Genomic DNA, 15,766 nt, shown 5'->3' with positions numbered 1-15,766 from the left:
TTTGCCCGTTCGAAACCCAAACTCTCAACCTTATCTCGGAGACTGTGTTAAACAGACCACCCACAAAGTGGTGCCAATCCTGAAAACACATTTTTCAATTGACACAAAACATTTTCGCTGCTGCACAGTCATACGATTCAAAGCAGGACAGCCTTTCACAAAATCCCCATCAGTAAGTGGTCGAGATATCTTCGCAATTAATGAAGCTATGTCATGCAAACAATATTTGTGGTGGTGTTGTTTTTAACAGAGAGTTACTTTAAGTACAGCTTTAACCCCCCCTTTTTGAGATGTATGAGTGACTGGTATTGAAATGCAGAGTCTACTGCCGCTTTTTCAACTCATAAAGTAAAACATATTTTGATCTGTCAATATACATTTGCACACATAGTGTAGTACCTTTGCAAAACATCAACTCTACAATAACTAATTGAATAAAAAATATATAGGTGCTCCCCTTATAAAAATGTGCATGACCTGTTTGCGGTTTCCTCATGCTTTCCCCATGGTTACGCTGCATTTACCATCATGGATTGCAATGATTTTTGTATTGCTTTGCCATACCTCTCTCTGCTTTACGATGCTTACCTATGTTTTGCCATGCATTCACTGTGCTTTTATTCCACTATGATACACTTTTATAAGGGTTACTCAAGCCTGGGACCAGTTAAGGTGTCTGCTTGAAAGAGTTAATTAAGCAATATAGCATGACCGGGTCTGTGGCGTGGGGTTACACGAGGCGACCTCCTGAGAAGTGTTGATATCCCACAAAGACACAACGCCTGGAGTGCCAGTGGCTATGAGGTAAATGCAAAAGAAAAACAGATTGCTATGGTCTATGTGAGGGCACATAACGCATTGAAATGAATAGGGGGACGGTCCTTGCCATTGTATCATACCATTGTATAATACTACAATTAACAGTAACAGAACTGCTCCTACCTGCAAGTTGTTGTTTTTTCATTAACTTTGTCCTCACCTTTGCACTTGCTTCAGTTGAGGTTCCCAGACGTATTAGCAATGTACAGACTATGAGGCGGGGAGCTGGCCAGTGTGCACAGATGCACTGACTGTGTTTGCTCTTTCCTGGGCAGGTGGATTTAGCCCTGATAGAAGTCGGTATTGGAGGAGCTTATGACTGCACCAACATCATCAAGTAAGTACAGGGAAAGAAAAACCCAAATGCTATCGTATGTGGAGGAATTGAAAACATGCCAGCTGATGGGGCCCACATTGAGAACACTGTAACCATGAGACAGCATCAGTGTTAGCAATGCAAAAAAACTGTAGAACTGTTGTGGTATTAGTATTGGGGTAAAACTATGAAAGGCAAGCAGACAAACTTCATGCCATTGTAAGTGTTAGAGTTTTGCTTCAGAGTTTTAGCTTCATCCAAACTTAGTTATTTTAAATAAAAGAAAATGCATTATTCTTGGCCTAAACAAGCCCATTTGTTTTAAAGCATAACTGTATGCAGGTGCACTGCGCTGCCCCCTGGTGGTGATGGCTCTCTTTTCTCTTGTTAGGAAGCCATGGGTGTGCGGAGTGAGCTCCCTGGGAGTCGACCACACCAGCATCCTCGGGGACACCATCGAGAAGATCGCCTGGCAGAAGGGGGGCATCTTCAAGGTGAGGGGGAAGCACCTTCCAAGTGAGCACCTGCTGTCAGAAGTCACTTGACAATGTTATTTGCAACAGGGAGATGCAGCTTTTGTATATTACAGAATATATGTCGGGGATTATATTTTTATTGCAGACTTTCCAGTGCCTGTTTGGTAAAATGAGTTGTAACTCCTCTAGCGTCCAGCATGTCCCCATGGCCTGCATGCCTGTGATCCGCTTTCCTCCGAGTGGATATGGGGTGTGCTGCTTGAGCGCATCTCAGAGGGGGGCTGGGGGCGGCAAGACCAGACCTGCCAACAGGGGATACTCTGTAAAGCATTGACTTTAACAAACAAGAAGAAACACATCCTTTTGTTGTATGTCTGCTACACAGTCTTTGTATATGATTAGAGGTGTAAAGTTAATTGTGAGTGATGAAAAGGATATACACATGTGTTTGTAAACTCAAATTAAGAATTATATTGGAGAGATTGTGGTTGCAAAAAAGTGCATAGCAGCTGATTGTGCAGGGCGGGCAGTTAAAACAGCATCCTTAATTTAAAAATGAAAAGTCAATTGTCTTTGACACTTGTCTTTTTCAATGCCTGGTGTCAAAAAACCTCGAAGACTGCAGATTGGGAACAGGATCGCTATTGCTTATGTAAAACACTTCAAACAATTACACTCCGAGGGATGCTGTGTCCTAGAATATTACCCATGATAGGGGCTCCACCTGCTGTTTAATTGTGCTGTGCTGAATGGATTTTCCATGTTCAGCTGTGTCAGTTCCATTTCTCCACCATGTGACTGATGCTGGTCCTCTGTGCCTCCCTCCCTCCCTCCAGCCTGGAGTGCCAGCCTTCACAGTGAAGCAGCCGGAGAACCCCATGAAGGTGCTGGCAGAGCGAGCGCAGGAGATCGGGGTGAGATTCTGACTATATAACTATACAGTAATCCGTTGCGTATCCTTAACTGTCAACAACTTCAGCAACTTTAGTTTATTAATGAACAGAGAAGATTAGTTCAGAGATTGTAGATCCTACCAAAGTTTTTGTACACTATGTTGTATGTGCTCCGTGCGCTGACATTGCTGGTAGTGTCACGTGAGCGGTTTAGTGTGTTGATATGTAAATAAATCCTATTCGTCTGCGGGGCCTATCAACTTCAACCTCCATCTCCATCCTGTCTCTCAGCAGCGAATGCACGCACCCACATGGAAGACTGCTACCCTGTCACAAGCATTAATACCCTCTATCTTTCTAAACAAAGGATATAGGGGAGCCCCCTGATAAAAGCTGAATCTCAAAACAATTGTGTGAATATAGTAATTGTTACAGCTGTGTATAATGATATTTAAAACAGGATTTATTCATTTGACTGATTACATATCCGCCCTTACTCTGGTCCCACTGCAGCTGGATACGCACCGGATTACTGTACAGTGTTTGGAAAACGTGCCGGGCCGCACTTCCAGAGAAGCCGTAATAGATTACAGCTTGGAGCCTTTGTCGAAGTTTGCACCCCTACTCCCTCCTGTAACTAGTGGCAGCGCTGAGGCCCTGCACATGTTTGTTTTTCGGTTGGTTTATTTTCGTTCAGGGGTTAAGTGTTTGTTTATTGAGTCTCAGTCGAGGATTGAACTCTGTACACTCCTGGATCGTGTTCCAACCTGTCCCTTCCAGTTCATTCCACCGTTAGAGAGGACTGAAGGAGGCACACGTCAGTACCGCTGTGTGTTAGTGTTTTAGAGTAGAAGCTCTCAAACTGAGGGAAACAACCACATCTTTAAGCACACACAGTACTGTTGTTCTAGTTGTGTTTCCTCATGTTAACAATCTAGATACAGCTGTATTTCAATAATCCATTGATAAGGGAGTGTGTTAGCGGTGTTGCTGCAGACCTAAGTCACTTGAGAGGGCTCCCAGTTAGAAACAGTTTGAGGAGCTCTGTTTTACATGGCTCCTCGGTGTATTCAAGCAGCGCTCTTGTCCTGCAGTGCCACCTGCAGGTGTGCCCGGACCTGGAGCAGTACGAGTCTGACAAGCAGCATCTGCAGCTGGGGCTGGCAGGAGGGCACCAGAGATCCAATGCCACGCTGGCACTGCAGCTGTGCCGCAGCTGGCTCCAGCGCTGGGGACGCCACGGTAAAACTGCCTTACTCAGCATCTCAGGGTTTGGGGATGTGGGCTTTTCAGACAAATACTGTCGTGTGCAAATGTATTGGAACACCCCATTGCTTCTGTTGTCTGGATTTGTTGTGCATATGAAATCAATCCACTGGAACTGAAAATCTTAGAAAATTGTCAAAATACTCAAATTAGTAATTGTCTAATTTTAATAACCACACATGCAATTCATTAAAAATAGTAAGAGAAGATTAACACAGAGCCACAAAAGGTAAAATGCATGAGACTTTTTATAAGTTGTTTAAGATGCTTAAGTAAAGCACAAAGTGGTCTAACATTTTACACACAAGTGCCTATTGTTTCTATGTCATTAATTACTGACCGGAAATAAAACATTTCATGCAGGTGTTATAATACATTTGCATACTACTGTATGATAAAATATTCATTATTAAATTAGCTAGAGAAAAATCCTTTACAGAAATACAGAGAAGTGAAATCCTGTATCTCAACAAATGACCTTGCAAACAAAGTTAAGTACGTGTGTACTATTCCATACAGACATCAGTTAGGCAGATTAACCCTTTCAGGACCAGCATTTTTCAGTGGGTGCTCCCCCAGGACCAGACGTTTTTTGGCTGTATTTGACTCTCTTCCTGTAAAAAAAATCAGTAAAACTCTCTTTTACAGCAGCATCATGGAAATGGTGTCTGTTCTTCAAAACACTGGGGAATATTATAAAGTACTTCAGAAACCATATCAACTTTGCTTTTTTTTTTTTCAACACTATTTTTTTAACTTTTTTAAAGTTAAGTATTTTTTATTATGTGTTCTACTTAGAGATACATGTATAAAAAGCTGTTATTCTATGACCTGAGGGACCTTACAACACTTCCTGAAAGTTTTGTTGAAAAATATTGATGTTTGGGCAGATTGCAAGACATTGTTTCACCTGAGTGATTGCAATGACACCATACACGTTTATTCTAAGGGTCTTTATAAGCAATAGTGGACACTACTCTCGATTTATTTTCTCATAGTAAATATTTATAAATAAAACAAGTTATTTATTTCATTATCATCAGTAATAAGGAAAAAAAAGTGTACCTGATACATTTAGTTCATGAAATAGTATACGCTTATATCCACTTGTTTCTTGATATTGTTCCTGGGATGTTTTGTTTCTGCTTTGGCTGCTGTAACATTTAGACACTAAATGCCCCTCTCAGTGACGTCGCACGAAGAAAATAAACTAGCAGGAAGTTAACGTCAGTCCCTCCCCTATCCATTGATCTGTGTTTCAAGCCTGTAAGTCATCAAAACTACAGTGCCTTGCGAAAGTATTCGGCCCCCTTGAACTTTGCGACCTTTTGCCACATTTCAGGCTTCAAACATAAAGATATGAAACTGTAATTTTTTGTGAAGAATCAACAACAAGTGGGACACAATCATGAAGTGGAACGAAATTTATTGGATATTTCAAACTTTTTTAACAAATAAAAAACTGAAAAATTGGGTGTGCAAAATTATTCAGCCCCTTTACTTTCAGTGCAGCAAACTCTCTCCAGAAGTTCAGTGAGGATCTCTGAATGATCCAATGTTGACCTAAATGACTAATGATGATAAATAGAATCCACCTGTGTGTAATCAAGTCTCCGTATAAATGCACCTGCACTGTGATAGTCTCAGAGGTCCGTTTAAAGCGCAGAGAGCATCATGAAGAACAAGGAACACACCAGGCAGGTCCGAGATACTGTTGTGGAGAAGTTTAAAGCCGGATTTGGATACAAAAAGATTTCCCAAGCTTTAAACATCCCAAGGAGCACTGTGCAAGCGATAATATTGAAATGGAAGGAGTATCAGACCACTGCAAATCTACCAAGACCTGGCCGTCCCTCTAAACTTTCAGCTCATACAAGGAGAAGACTGATCAGAGATGCAGCCAAGAGGCCCATGATCACTCTGGATGAACTGCAGAGATCTACAGCTGAGGTGGGAGACTCTGTCCATAGGACAACAATCAGTCGTATACTGCACAAATCTGGCCTTTATGGAAGAGTGGCAAGAAGAAAGCCATTTCTTAAAGATATCCATAAAAAGTGTCGTTTACAGTTTGCCACAAGCCACCTGGGAGACACACCAAACATGTGGAAGAAGGTGCTCTGGTCAGATGAAACCAAAATCGAACTTTTTGGCAACAATGCAAAACGTTATGCTTGGCGTAAAAGCAACACAGCTCATCACCCTGAACACACCATCCCCACTGTCAAACATGGTGGTGGCAGCATCATGGTTTGGGCCTGCTTTTCTTCAGCAGGGACAGGGAAGATGGTTAAAATTGATGGGAAGATGGATGGAGCCAAATACAGGACCATTCTGGAAGAAAACCTGATGGAGTCTGCAAAAGACCTGAGACTGGGACGGAGATTTGTCTTCCAACAAGACAATGATCCAAAACATAAAGCAAAATCTACAATGGAATGGTTCACAAATAAACATATCCAGGTGTTAGAATGGCCAAGTCAAAGTCCAGACCTGAATCCAATCGAGAATCTGTGGAAAGAACTGAAAACTGCTGTTCACAAATGCTCTCCATCCAACCTCACTGAGCTCGAGCTGTTTTGCAAGGAGGAATGGGCAAAAATTTCAGTCTCTCGATGTGCAAAACTGATAGAGACATACCCCAAGCGACTTACAGCTGTAATCGCAGCAAAAGGTGGCGCTACAAAGTATTAACTTAAGGGGGCTGAATAATTTTGCACGCCCAATTTTTCAGTTTTTTATTTGTTAAAAAAGTTTGAAATATCCAATAAATTTCGTTCCACTTCATGATTGTGTCCCACTTGTTGTTGATTCTTCACAAAAAATTACAGTTTAATATCTTTATGTTTGAAGCCTGAAATGTGGCAAAAGGTTGCAAAGTTCAAGGGGGCCGAATACTTTCGCAAGGCACTGTAAGTGCTTCAGTATGATCGTGTTAACATTATCCCGGTCCTTAAAGGGTTAAACTGTGTACTGTTCCATACAGACGTCAATTAGATTACAGATTAAACTGTATTGTTCCATATAAACGTCAGTTGATTACAGATTGAACTTCACAAAGGTTGGAGTTTATTAGTAGATGTTTTGATATACAGTAAAACCTGTATTCTACAAACATCCCTGTATCCACCCAGCTGTCTGGTAACCAGAGGTACAAGTCAGAAGATGCTGGCAACATACCCTGCTGTGTGCAGTGCTCTTCTTTGTAAACCACACCTCCTATCTGGTGAGGGGTTAAAAAGATTATAATTACGAGTGCCATGTTAAAAATGTTACAGTGCTAATCTGATTTTATGATCATCACATGATCCCAATTAGTTTGGATAATATAGGTTTAAGACTAGGAATCCCACCATGTACCAGACAGTAGTGTACAGCATTATGATGAATATCAGCATGCAGCATCTTCACACACACCACTGGACAGGGCATCCTTTAAACAGCTCTCCCTTTCTATTTAAATACACACTTTCCACAGCAATGTATAGTGGCAGGCTCAGTAATCCCTGAGTATTCTCTCATTATGAAATGTATAAACCCTGGTTCAGTGCAGAACTAATGGCTTTTCTGTTGCTTTTCTTTTTAAAGAAGCTTTCCTCTCCCTCCCGAAGACGGAGCTGCTCTCGAGCCACTGGCCTGCCCTGGCTTCAGCCTTCCAGCCCAGCCCAGCCATGGTGACAGGTAAGCACAGTGCAGTCCAGAGCCCCAGCCATGGTGACAGGTAAGCACAGTGCAGTCCAGAGCCCCAGCCATGGTGACAGGTAAGCACAGTGCAGTCCAGAGCCCCAGCCATGGTGACAGGTAAGCACAGTGCAGTCCAGAGCCCCAGCCATGGTGATAGGTAAGCACAGTGCAGTCCAGTGCGCCAGGTTTTTAAACATGACTGTCCTCTTTGAGTTACCATCGTAACTCTGCTCGTTGTAGTGCTGTCTTCAGGTGTTTATTTTCTAAAGAACACTGCATTCTCAAACCTCATTTTATTGAAGCTTTATTGTAGATGTCAGAGAGCTACCGGCCTTTGGAGGACAAAGCCAGCCCTGCTGGTGTCCGCCTGAGCTCACTAGGTGCCTGGCTGGTAGGGTCTGCTGTAGCGCCATGAGGAGAAATAGTCCCTGCTGGTTTTTACCTTTCTTTTGAAATCATATGTTGGATGCTGTTCTGGAATTAAGTTTGTAAAATCACTGGATCTGTTTGGTTCTGAGCGGTGCTCTGATAATGGTTACCACAGGGCTGAGTGGGTAACCCTTCTCCCTCCCTCCCTCTCCCTCTCTCTCTGGTGCCAGGGCTACGTGACACCAAGTGGCATGGCCGGAGTCAGACCATAAGGAACGGCCCAATCTCCTACTTTGTGGACGGGGCTCACACCACCCGCAGCATGCTGGCCTGTGTGCGCTGGTTCAGAGAGGCTGCGGCAGAGCAGGAGAGGACTGCAGAGTAAGAGCATTGAACACAGCTCTGTGTTGATATGCAACTTCTGGGCATCCGAGCAACATGCTTCTTACTGTAGATCTAGCAATCCTGAAAATAAAGAATTTTCTCTGTCATTTGCAACTCCAGTGGCATTTTAGAGCGTAGAAATAGTTTGATAAAGTTTTATTTCTCAGCATTGGCATGGATTGTGGTGTAAATGTAGATATTTTTGGTTTTAAAGCTGGTTGTAGCGGAAAAATCCTTGCAATGCCACTGAACCACTGCCCTGTCAAATAAAACAATGCATTAAATCTGTGAGTACCTTCAAATGAACCACACTGCATTAGTATATCAAATAGAAAGTAATAAAATAATACAATAATAAATGGATTTCAGCTCTCGCAGCTCATCTCGCAGACCCAGGTGAGCACTGATCTTGGACTACCTTACCTGTAGTAAAGCATCCTTTAGTATTCTCCCTGGAGTGAGCACAGTGGGAGTGAGCACATCATTGATCTCCAGCTTCACAAAGCAACACGCACAGCACTCTATTGGGTTGCTCTTTGTCTGTTCAGGCCTAATCTTGGTTCAGATACTCGTATTAAACACTGAATCTAAAGGCCTCAGTTCAGTCTGCTCTGTGCCAACACTGTTCTCTTCTGTGACAGAGCCACACAACTCCTCTGGTATGAGAGTGTTTTTGATAGATGTGAGTGCTGCTCTCTGCACAGAGGGACTGTGGTGCGTGTGTTAAGTTGTTTAGTGGTGAAAGGCTGTTCTGTGACAGAGCCACACAGCCCCTCTGGTATGAGAGTGTTTTTGATAGATGTGAGTGCTGCTCTCTGCACAGAGGGACTGTGGTGCGTGTGTTAAGTTGTTTAGTGGTGAAAGGCTGTTCTGTGACAGAGCCACACAGCCCCTCTGGTATGAGAGTGTTTTTGATAGATGTGAGTGCTGCTCTCTCCACAGGGGGCCAGTGGTGCGTGTGTTGCTGTTTAACGCTACGGGGGAGCGAGACTCTGCAGCGCTGCTTAAACTCCTAGTGGTGAGTGACCCGGGACCTCTTACCGACTGTTTAAAACATTCATATGGAACTCAAACCATGTTACGTCCATTTAACTTTTAATAACTTACATATGCTGAATCAGTACAGCTGTTACACGGATGTAACAGTACATGTGCCAAGACTGCTTAGTTTTCAATCATGCATGCAAACATTAACAGTTAAAAAAAAAAAAAAATATATATATATATATATATAAACAGAATGGGAAACCCATTGCTAATGACACCGCCAACTAACGCTAATTGGATGCATTTTCACACTCATTACTGTTCTCTGCTAAAACCACTTCGCTGATAACAGGATGTCATAATGTGTGTGAAAATGCAGCCAATTAGCGTTAGTTTAGGGTGTACGGTGTCATTAGAGATGGGTTTGAACAAAACAAACCACTTCAATGGACGGTAAGACACTTGCGACACAGTTTGGGAAACACTGGCATAGACGACTTACTGCTTAGTGAAGAGCAAAAACATCTCGGCGCTGTTCAGTTCTCAAAATGAAGTTGTTAAGATCGGAGATTATTTCTGTTTCATCAGTAAGATTGTTTTGACCTGCCAAGTGAGTCAGTCTTTCTTGGCTCATACGTAATATTGAACACAAAAATGAAATCCACAAACATAATAAACAAAAATAAAATACACCAACATAATATTGAATCTGGAAAAGACAAAATAAAGTGGCCCTGACACAACCTGCCCCTTTCTGGATTCATCACCTTGTGCGAGAGCTGCTGGTCTGAGACATGAAAGGCTTGTGTGAATGACTCGAGCTCCCAACTTTCACTTTGAACAAGAGAAATAATAACACTGATTTCCCTTTTAAACTAATCAGAAATGTTATTCGATAGGTACGCCGTTTCTCACGTATTTTAAAAACATTTTGTGTATAAAGATATCGTTCCCATTAAAAGATACGTAAAAGTCTTGTATTTCAGTGCAAACGTTGGTGGTTCTGGGCCTGCTCTCCAGAGCATTGCTGGAGCTCGGACCCTATGCCTTTGTAAACTCTATGAACCCTGACTGGGTTTCAGGGAGGTCCACACACAGACTCATGACTGAGCCCACAACTGACAGGCAGGAGAGGAAGAGGGAGACCCCTACAGGCTCTGTGGGAATGACAGGCAGGAGAGAAAGTGGTAGCTTGCATTGGGAGGGATGCTGCTGTCCGTACAGAGGACTGGACTGTTAACTGGGAGTGTTTTTTAGAGTGCTGTGGAAGACCAACACCAGCAAATTCGATTTTAGTGTAAAACTGAACATGATTCTTGGGACATGTAGTGTAGTATAAACGGTAACGTCAATGAAATATAATAGAACCGTTTAAGAGGAGCGTGTTTCTTATGCTCTCTCTCTCTCTCTCTCTCTCTCTCTCTCTCTTTCGCGCGCTCTCTCTCTCTCTCTCTCTCTCTCTCCCCCCCCCCCCCCCTCCACCAGCCTTGCCAGTTTGACTTCGCTGTCTTCTGCCCCAACATCCCTGAGACTGTCTCCTCTAGCAACGCAGGTGAGCTCCAACGACAAATATCAGGAGATGGTTGATTTCATTCATTGTACAGGAAGAGAATTTGCAGCCATTTGCCAGCTGGTCTGACAGCCTATAGAGTGTGTTACAGCTGGGTCCTGTCCTGCAGTTTAAAAACATCAAGCAGGTTAGAGGGTTTGCTGGCGATGAAGAAAGGATGCAGTATTAGTGCTGGGCAATTTTTGACAAACCAGTAAAATATTGTACAGTATCACTTAAATCCATTTTCATACCACCTTTATTAACATCTCTGTACAATGGGAGTAGGACATGACAGACATCAGAAATAAGTCTGTTCACCTTTCTTAAAGTACTGCAGAACCAATTTTGAGGTTTGGATACCTTTGTACCTTCACACAAATAGATACGTGATTTCATAGTATTGATACTAAGGATAGTTTAAAACGTTTAGACCGTAAACTTCAGAATTGTTAACCCTTAGCAGTCCAGGTGCGTCAGGTCGAATTTATTTTCACACGCGCAGTTTATTTTAGACGCGCTGTTTAAAAGTATTTTTTTCACAGTAAAACAGGTTTAAAAGGCACTGCATATCAACAGGACACTCAGTACTGCATCTCCAGCCCCGCCCCACCCCTTGTTCACTATATTTTTCAAATACCTCTTAATAATAGTACATACTGATCAATCATCTCCTGATCACTCGTTTTATCACCAAACTCCTCAATAATGCGATCCAAGTCGTTATTTTATTACTATAACATCTAAAAAAAGCTCTGCAAATGTCTGTGATGTTCTTTGAGCGCTGGATGCGGAAGCAGCTATTTTGTTTGTTTATGTCCATGTTATCTATGTGGTGTCGGGGCTATCTGTATTCATGAGATATGCCCTTTTTTTTTTTTCCCGGCTTCTCTCGGCTCCTATCGGTCTCACTCGGCCGTTGAATGGTTTTCTCTGCTTTTTCTGGAGAAAAAATGATTAGAGACCTGTTTTCTGCGTCCAACCATAGGACCGCAAAGGGTTAATAAACGTTTAACCATGTCAAAAATAACAATAAATTGGAGGTCTAATCATGTTTGCATTTCTGATGGCTTACAAAGATTCCCACATGAGGTGTTTTAATCCTATTCTCTACTCAGCAGACCAGCAGAATTTCAACGTAACCGTGGAGAACATACTGACGCGTTGCCTGGACAACCAGAAAAGCTGGTGGCGTCTGACTGAGCAGGGGGCGGGGCCGGGGGCGGAGCTGCTGCTGCCGAGGGGGCTGCCCTTGGTGGAGGGGGGGATGCGACGGCAGGGGGCCGAGCCCCTGGTATTCCCCTGTATCCTCAGCGCTCTGCAGTGGATCACACAAGGACGGGACCCCCAGCTGCCCTGCGATAGCAAGCCCAGGGCCGGCTCTGCAGCCAGAGCTCTGAGAGAGGCGGGGGCTGTGCAGGTGCTGGTGACGGGCAGTCTGCACCTGGTAGGGGGGGTCTTGAAGCACCTGGACCCCTCCTTGTCTTAACCCCCCCCCTGTTCTCATCCAGCCCCTCTCAGCTGCAACACTGTTTCCAGATATCCTTCTGATGCTGCTGCAGTGAGCAGCCTGGATACTGGCAGTAATCTCCCTGTCAGCAGTGCAGACTGCAGGGGTTTGGTCTACAGCTCCAAAGAGTTCACACAGAACTTATTCCACGTCTTTCTGTGAGTTCAACTGGAAACAAAACCTGAGCCCCAAGTTGTTAATCTGGATGTTTATATAGAAGATACCACTGTGCATTTAGTGAGGTATGGGGTACACTGTGAAGGTGGGTTCTGTTTATTGTCCCCCACTAAACAGCAGTGCATTCGCTATCTCTGTGATCCTGCCAAAGGCTCGCTCTGCCTGGACTGGGTGCCTTCGTCGTTTCAAACCGTACTTGTATTTGTGTTTTTTTTTGTTTGTTTGTTGTTTTGTTTTTTTTTGTGTAAAACTAGGAAGCCTGTTTTAATCAGAAAAGTGTGTAGGTTTCCAGTTTATTTCCATGTAACAATTCATAGTTTCAGAATACAGGGAGTGTTGCATGGGCCCTCACTGGATAAGGAGGAAAAATCGTCAGGGACTGTTTCATCTCACTGAGCTGCGGGCCAGGCCCCGTGAGCTGAACTGCAGGGCTGGCCTTTGTTCTCCAGGAATGCTGACAGCTGCTGTTGAGCTCTTGGGTGTAAAGAGCTCGGACTTTTCATACTGGATAGCCCCCATTTCCAGCTAGCTGTGTGTGAATGAATCATGAAATACAGTGGGCAGTGATTACTCTTTGTGCAGTTATTAACTAATCTCTTCTTATTTTATTTGAAATGTAATCTTACTTTCAGCAAGCATTCGGACACTGGCAGTTGAAGTATGTATTGAAGGGTAGTGCATAGGTACAGCATGACGGGCAGTGTACAGAATCTTTATGGAAACAGGTTTCCCTTCCACCCTGCCTTTACTTCTGATACCCATAAGACATGGGCACAACATCCAGATTTCACAAGAAATAATTCAGTTCTGATATGCAGCCACCAGGTGGCACTCTGGGCCATACAATATCCTTGTAATACCTGTAAACCCATCTAAGTGTATTTGACTGTATCGTTTGTGCCACTGCCTAAACGTATAGCAGGAGTGCTCCTTGTGTTCACTTTCTAAACATAGCAAACAGGTATTCTTTAAGAAATAGAAGAATTCTAGAGCAGCAGCTTGCTTATAAGAGCATTTCAAATGAAACCCTGCTGTCACAGGGAGAGACTGTGGAGATTAATGTAATGCACATTTGAGAACCGTCAAACTGTCTGAAAGTGTGTATTTTTGCCAAGATGCACTTACACAGTGTGGGATATAAATACTGATTGCCATCAAGGTGCATCAATACTGTCTAGGATTTCTATACCGATTGCTATCGCTGGCCCCTCTTGTTATTCCTAGGTTTATTTTAAGCTACAGTTGCAGTGATTTTGAATAGGGGAACTGAGACCCTCTCTGTTGGTCTCTCTAGAAGAACCACCCTTGTGTTTGATGCATTTCCCAGACTAGCTGTGTGTGAATCCACTACACCTTGGAAACAGAGAGCTGTGACTCTTCATACTGGATAGCCTCCATTTCCAGGTAGCTGTTATGTCTTTAATACAGAACTGGATTTAGAAAGTTAAATGGGTATTACAAACTGCCCCAAAGACATGTTTCTGTCTGTTTGGTCCATGTCATCGGGAGTGCTACTTGTTAAGTTGAATACACTTTCAATCAGCTTGATTAATGGTGTAGCTGAGGGTTGGTGGGGATACTGAGTATTAATGAAAAGTTAGAGGTCTGCACCTAATAGACCATTGTTTAAAATGTTTAAGACCAACTTCATAGTTGTACTGCTGAAAGGGAATCAGAAGGTGATGTCAGAGCTCTTGTGATGTTTCTCAGAGAACAGCAGCTCTACTGCAGTGGGATCTGTAAGAAAACAGAGTTCATGATCCAAATACCGCTGTCCCTTTATCTGATACTGCCATAGGTTAGCTCTGTATTACCTATGGGAAGCTAAATGAAAATGTGAAAGAGGGGAAGGACACTCTTTTTTTCTGTTTTACGTTGTAGGTGTTTGTTGTGCACTGGTAGCATTTTATAAGAAGCACCTATGGAAGATTTAACCTATTTCTAAAACCGTATGGAGAAAAGTTCTTTGGGTATCTGAGTTGTAGGGGAGCTAGGAGATCCTTCTGAAAGAGGTCAGGTATCTGAGTTGTAAGGAGAGCTATGAGATCCTTGTGAAAGAGATCAGGTATCTGAGTTGTAGGGGGAGCTATGAGATCCTTGTGAAAGAGGTCAGGTATCTGAGTTGTAAGGGGAGCTATGAGATCCTTGTGAAAGAGGTCAGGTATCTGAGTTGCAGGGGGAGCTATGAGATCCTGGTTTAGTCTCCTTAGCCTTCACTTCACTTCTTCATGTAACACAGCAGCAAGGATGGCATCTTACTGACTAATATCTAAGGTACAAATTATTATACTATATTTATTTATTTTTCACACTGTTCTGTGATAGTCTGTGATAAAAGAAATGAAGGCAGCTTCCAGTTATTAAATTAATTTATTTCTATTAACTCTATAGATTGGACTGGTTTGGCAGGAGTTTTCTGCGTTGCAGATTAGATCAGCATTTTTGTAAAAAAAATCTTTACTTTTTTTGTTTTGTTTCTAGTTTTAAAAATCTGTACTTGTGTTCAGTCAAGCCCCCCCCCCCCCCCCCCAAGGTATAATGCTGTGTAAATGGGGCTGGAATCGGCTTTCCCTGCACGCTACCAGGTCCAAGATCGATGCCAATTTCTGTGCTGTCACCATTTCTACCACATGTTTTAAAATGATTATTTTCAGCACAGATTCTGCACTATTCCTAGCTCTGTGTGTGGCAGTGCAGACTGCCATTATTCCCTTTGTCTGGTTAGTTTCAGGTAAGGAATGCCCTGTTTGAGAACATGAAATTGGAGTGCACTCATTTTTATACAAAAGAACATGAAACTCGATTTTGGGTAATTCAAGATGAATTATTTGGAAATGTGTATCTGGTTTGATAATGACAATAACTAAAACTATTGAAATATTTATAACATGGGTTTGAAGTCCTCCTCGATCCCATTTTGCTGTGCCAATGGAACTCAAGAGGTGGATCTGAATAACGTACCACCGTCTTTTACAAGCCTTAAAACGGGGATCTGCTGCTGTACAAAGGTTACCTTTTAACAGTCAGTGCCTGTGAAACACAAAGGGCTCTGTTACAATGATCTATATAGCACTGGGGTTTAGACCTGCCATCATTTTGAATGGAATAGACCACACTGCGTTTACCCCTGGGTGGGCAGAATTGAGTCTTAACTGGCCCATTGTTTTGAACTTTCATTACTGTGCCATAGGACAGCGCTAGAGCTGATAAGGGTGTTCAGGTGTTCACTAATGTTAGGATTCTAGAGGTGAATCTACTGCATTAAGTCATTCATTTGATCAATACTGTAATTTGTGACCTAAATGAAATAAATAATAAAACTGCAATGAGAACTCA

General features: G+C 42.8%; 1 protein-coding gene across 2 annotated transcripts in view; it reads left to right on the top strand.

Annotated features, from left to right (window-relative positions):
• Window positions 1–15,766, top strand: part of LOC117396972 (folylpolyglutamate synthase, mitochondrial) — a 32,253-nt gene extending 16,487 nt beyond the window's left edge. Inside the window, exons 7-15 of one of the 2 annotated variants that reach the window (XM_034928047.2) lie at window positions 1,095–1,156; window positions 1,527–1,629; window positions 2,448–2,525; window positions 3,599–3,746; window positions 7,359–7,451; window positions 8,054–8,204; window positions 9,150–9,225; window positions 10,680–10,746; window positions 11,865–15,766. In XM_034928047.2, the coding sequence (XP_034783938.2) occupies window positions 1,095–1,156; window positions 1,527–1,629; window positions 2,448–2,525; window positions 3,599–3,746; window positions 7,359–7,451; window positions 8,054–8,204; window positions 9,150–9,225; window positions 10,680–10,746; window positions 11,865–12,232 (1,146 nt within the window). In that variant the 3' untranslated portion in view covers window positions 12,233–15,766. Of the gene's footprint in view, window positions 1–1,094; window positions 1,157–1,526; window positions 1,630–2,447; window positions 2,526–3,598; window positions 3,747–7,358; window positions 7,452–8,053; window positions 8,205–9,149; window positions 9,226–10,679; window positions 10,747–11,861 lie in introns of both variants that reach the window. The other variant, XM_059005673.1, reaches the window with a different exon arrangement.

The sequence above is a fragment of the Acipenser ruthenus genome, chromosome 31 (genome assembly GCF_902713425.1).
Source record: "Acipenser ruthenus chromosome 31, fAciRut3.2 maternal haplotype, whole genome shotgun sequence".
NCBI lineage: Eukaryota > Metazoa > Chordata > Actinopteri > Acipenseriformes > Acipenseridae > Acipenser > Acipenser ruthenus.
Note: the sequence above shows the minus strand (reverse complement) of the source record. Positions and strands in the feature narration are given on the sequence as shown.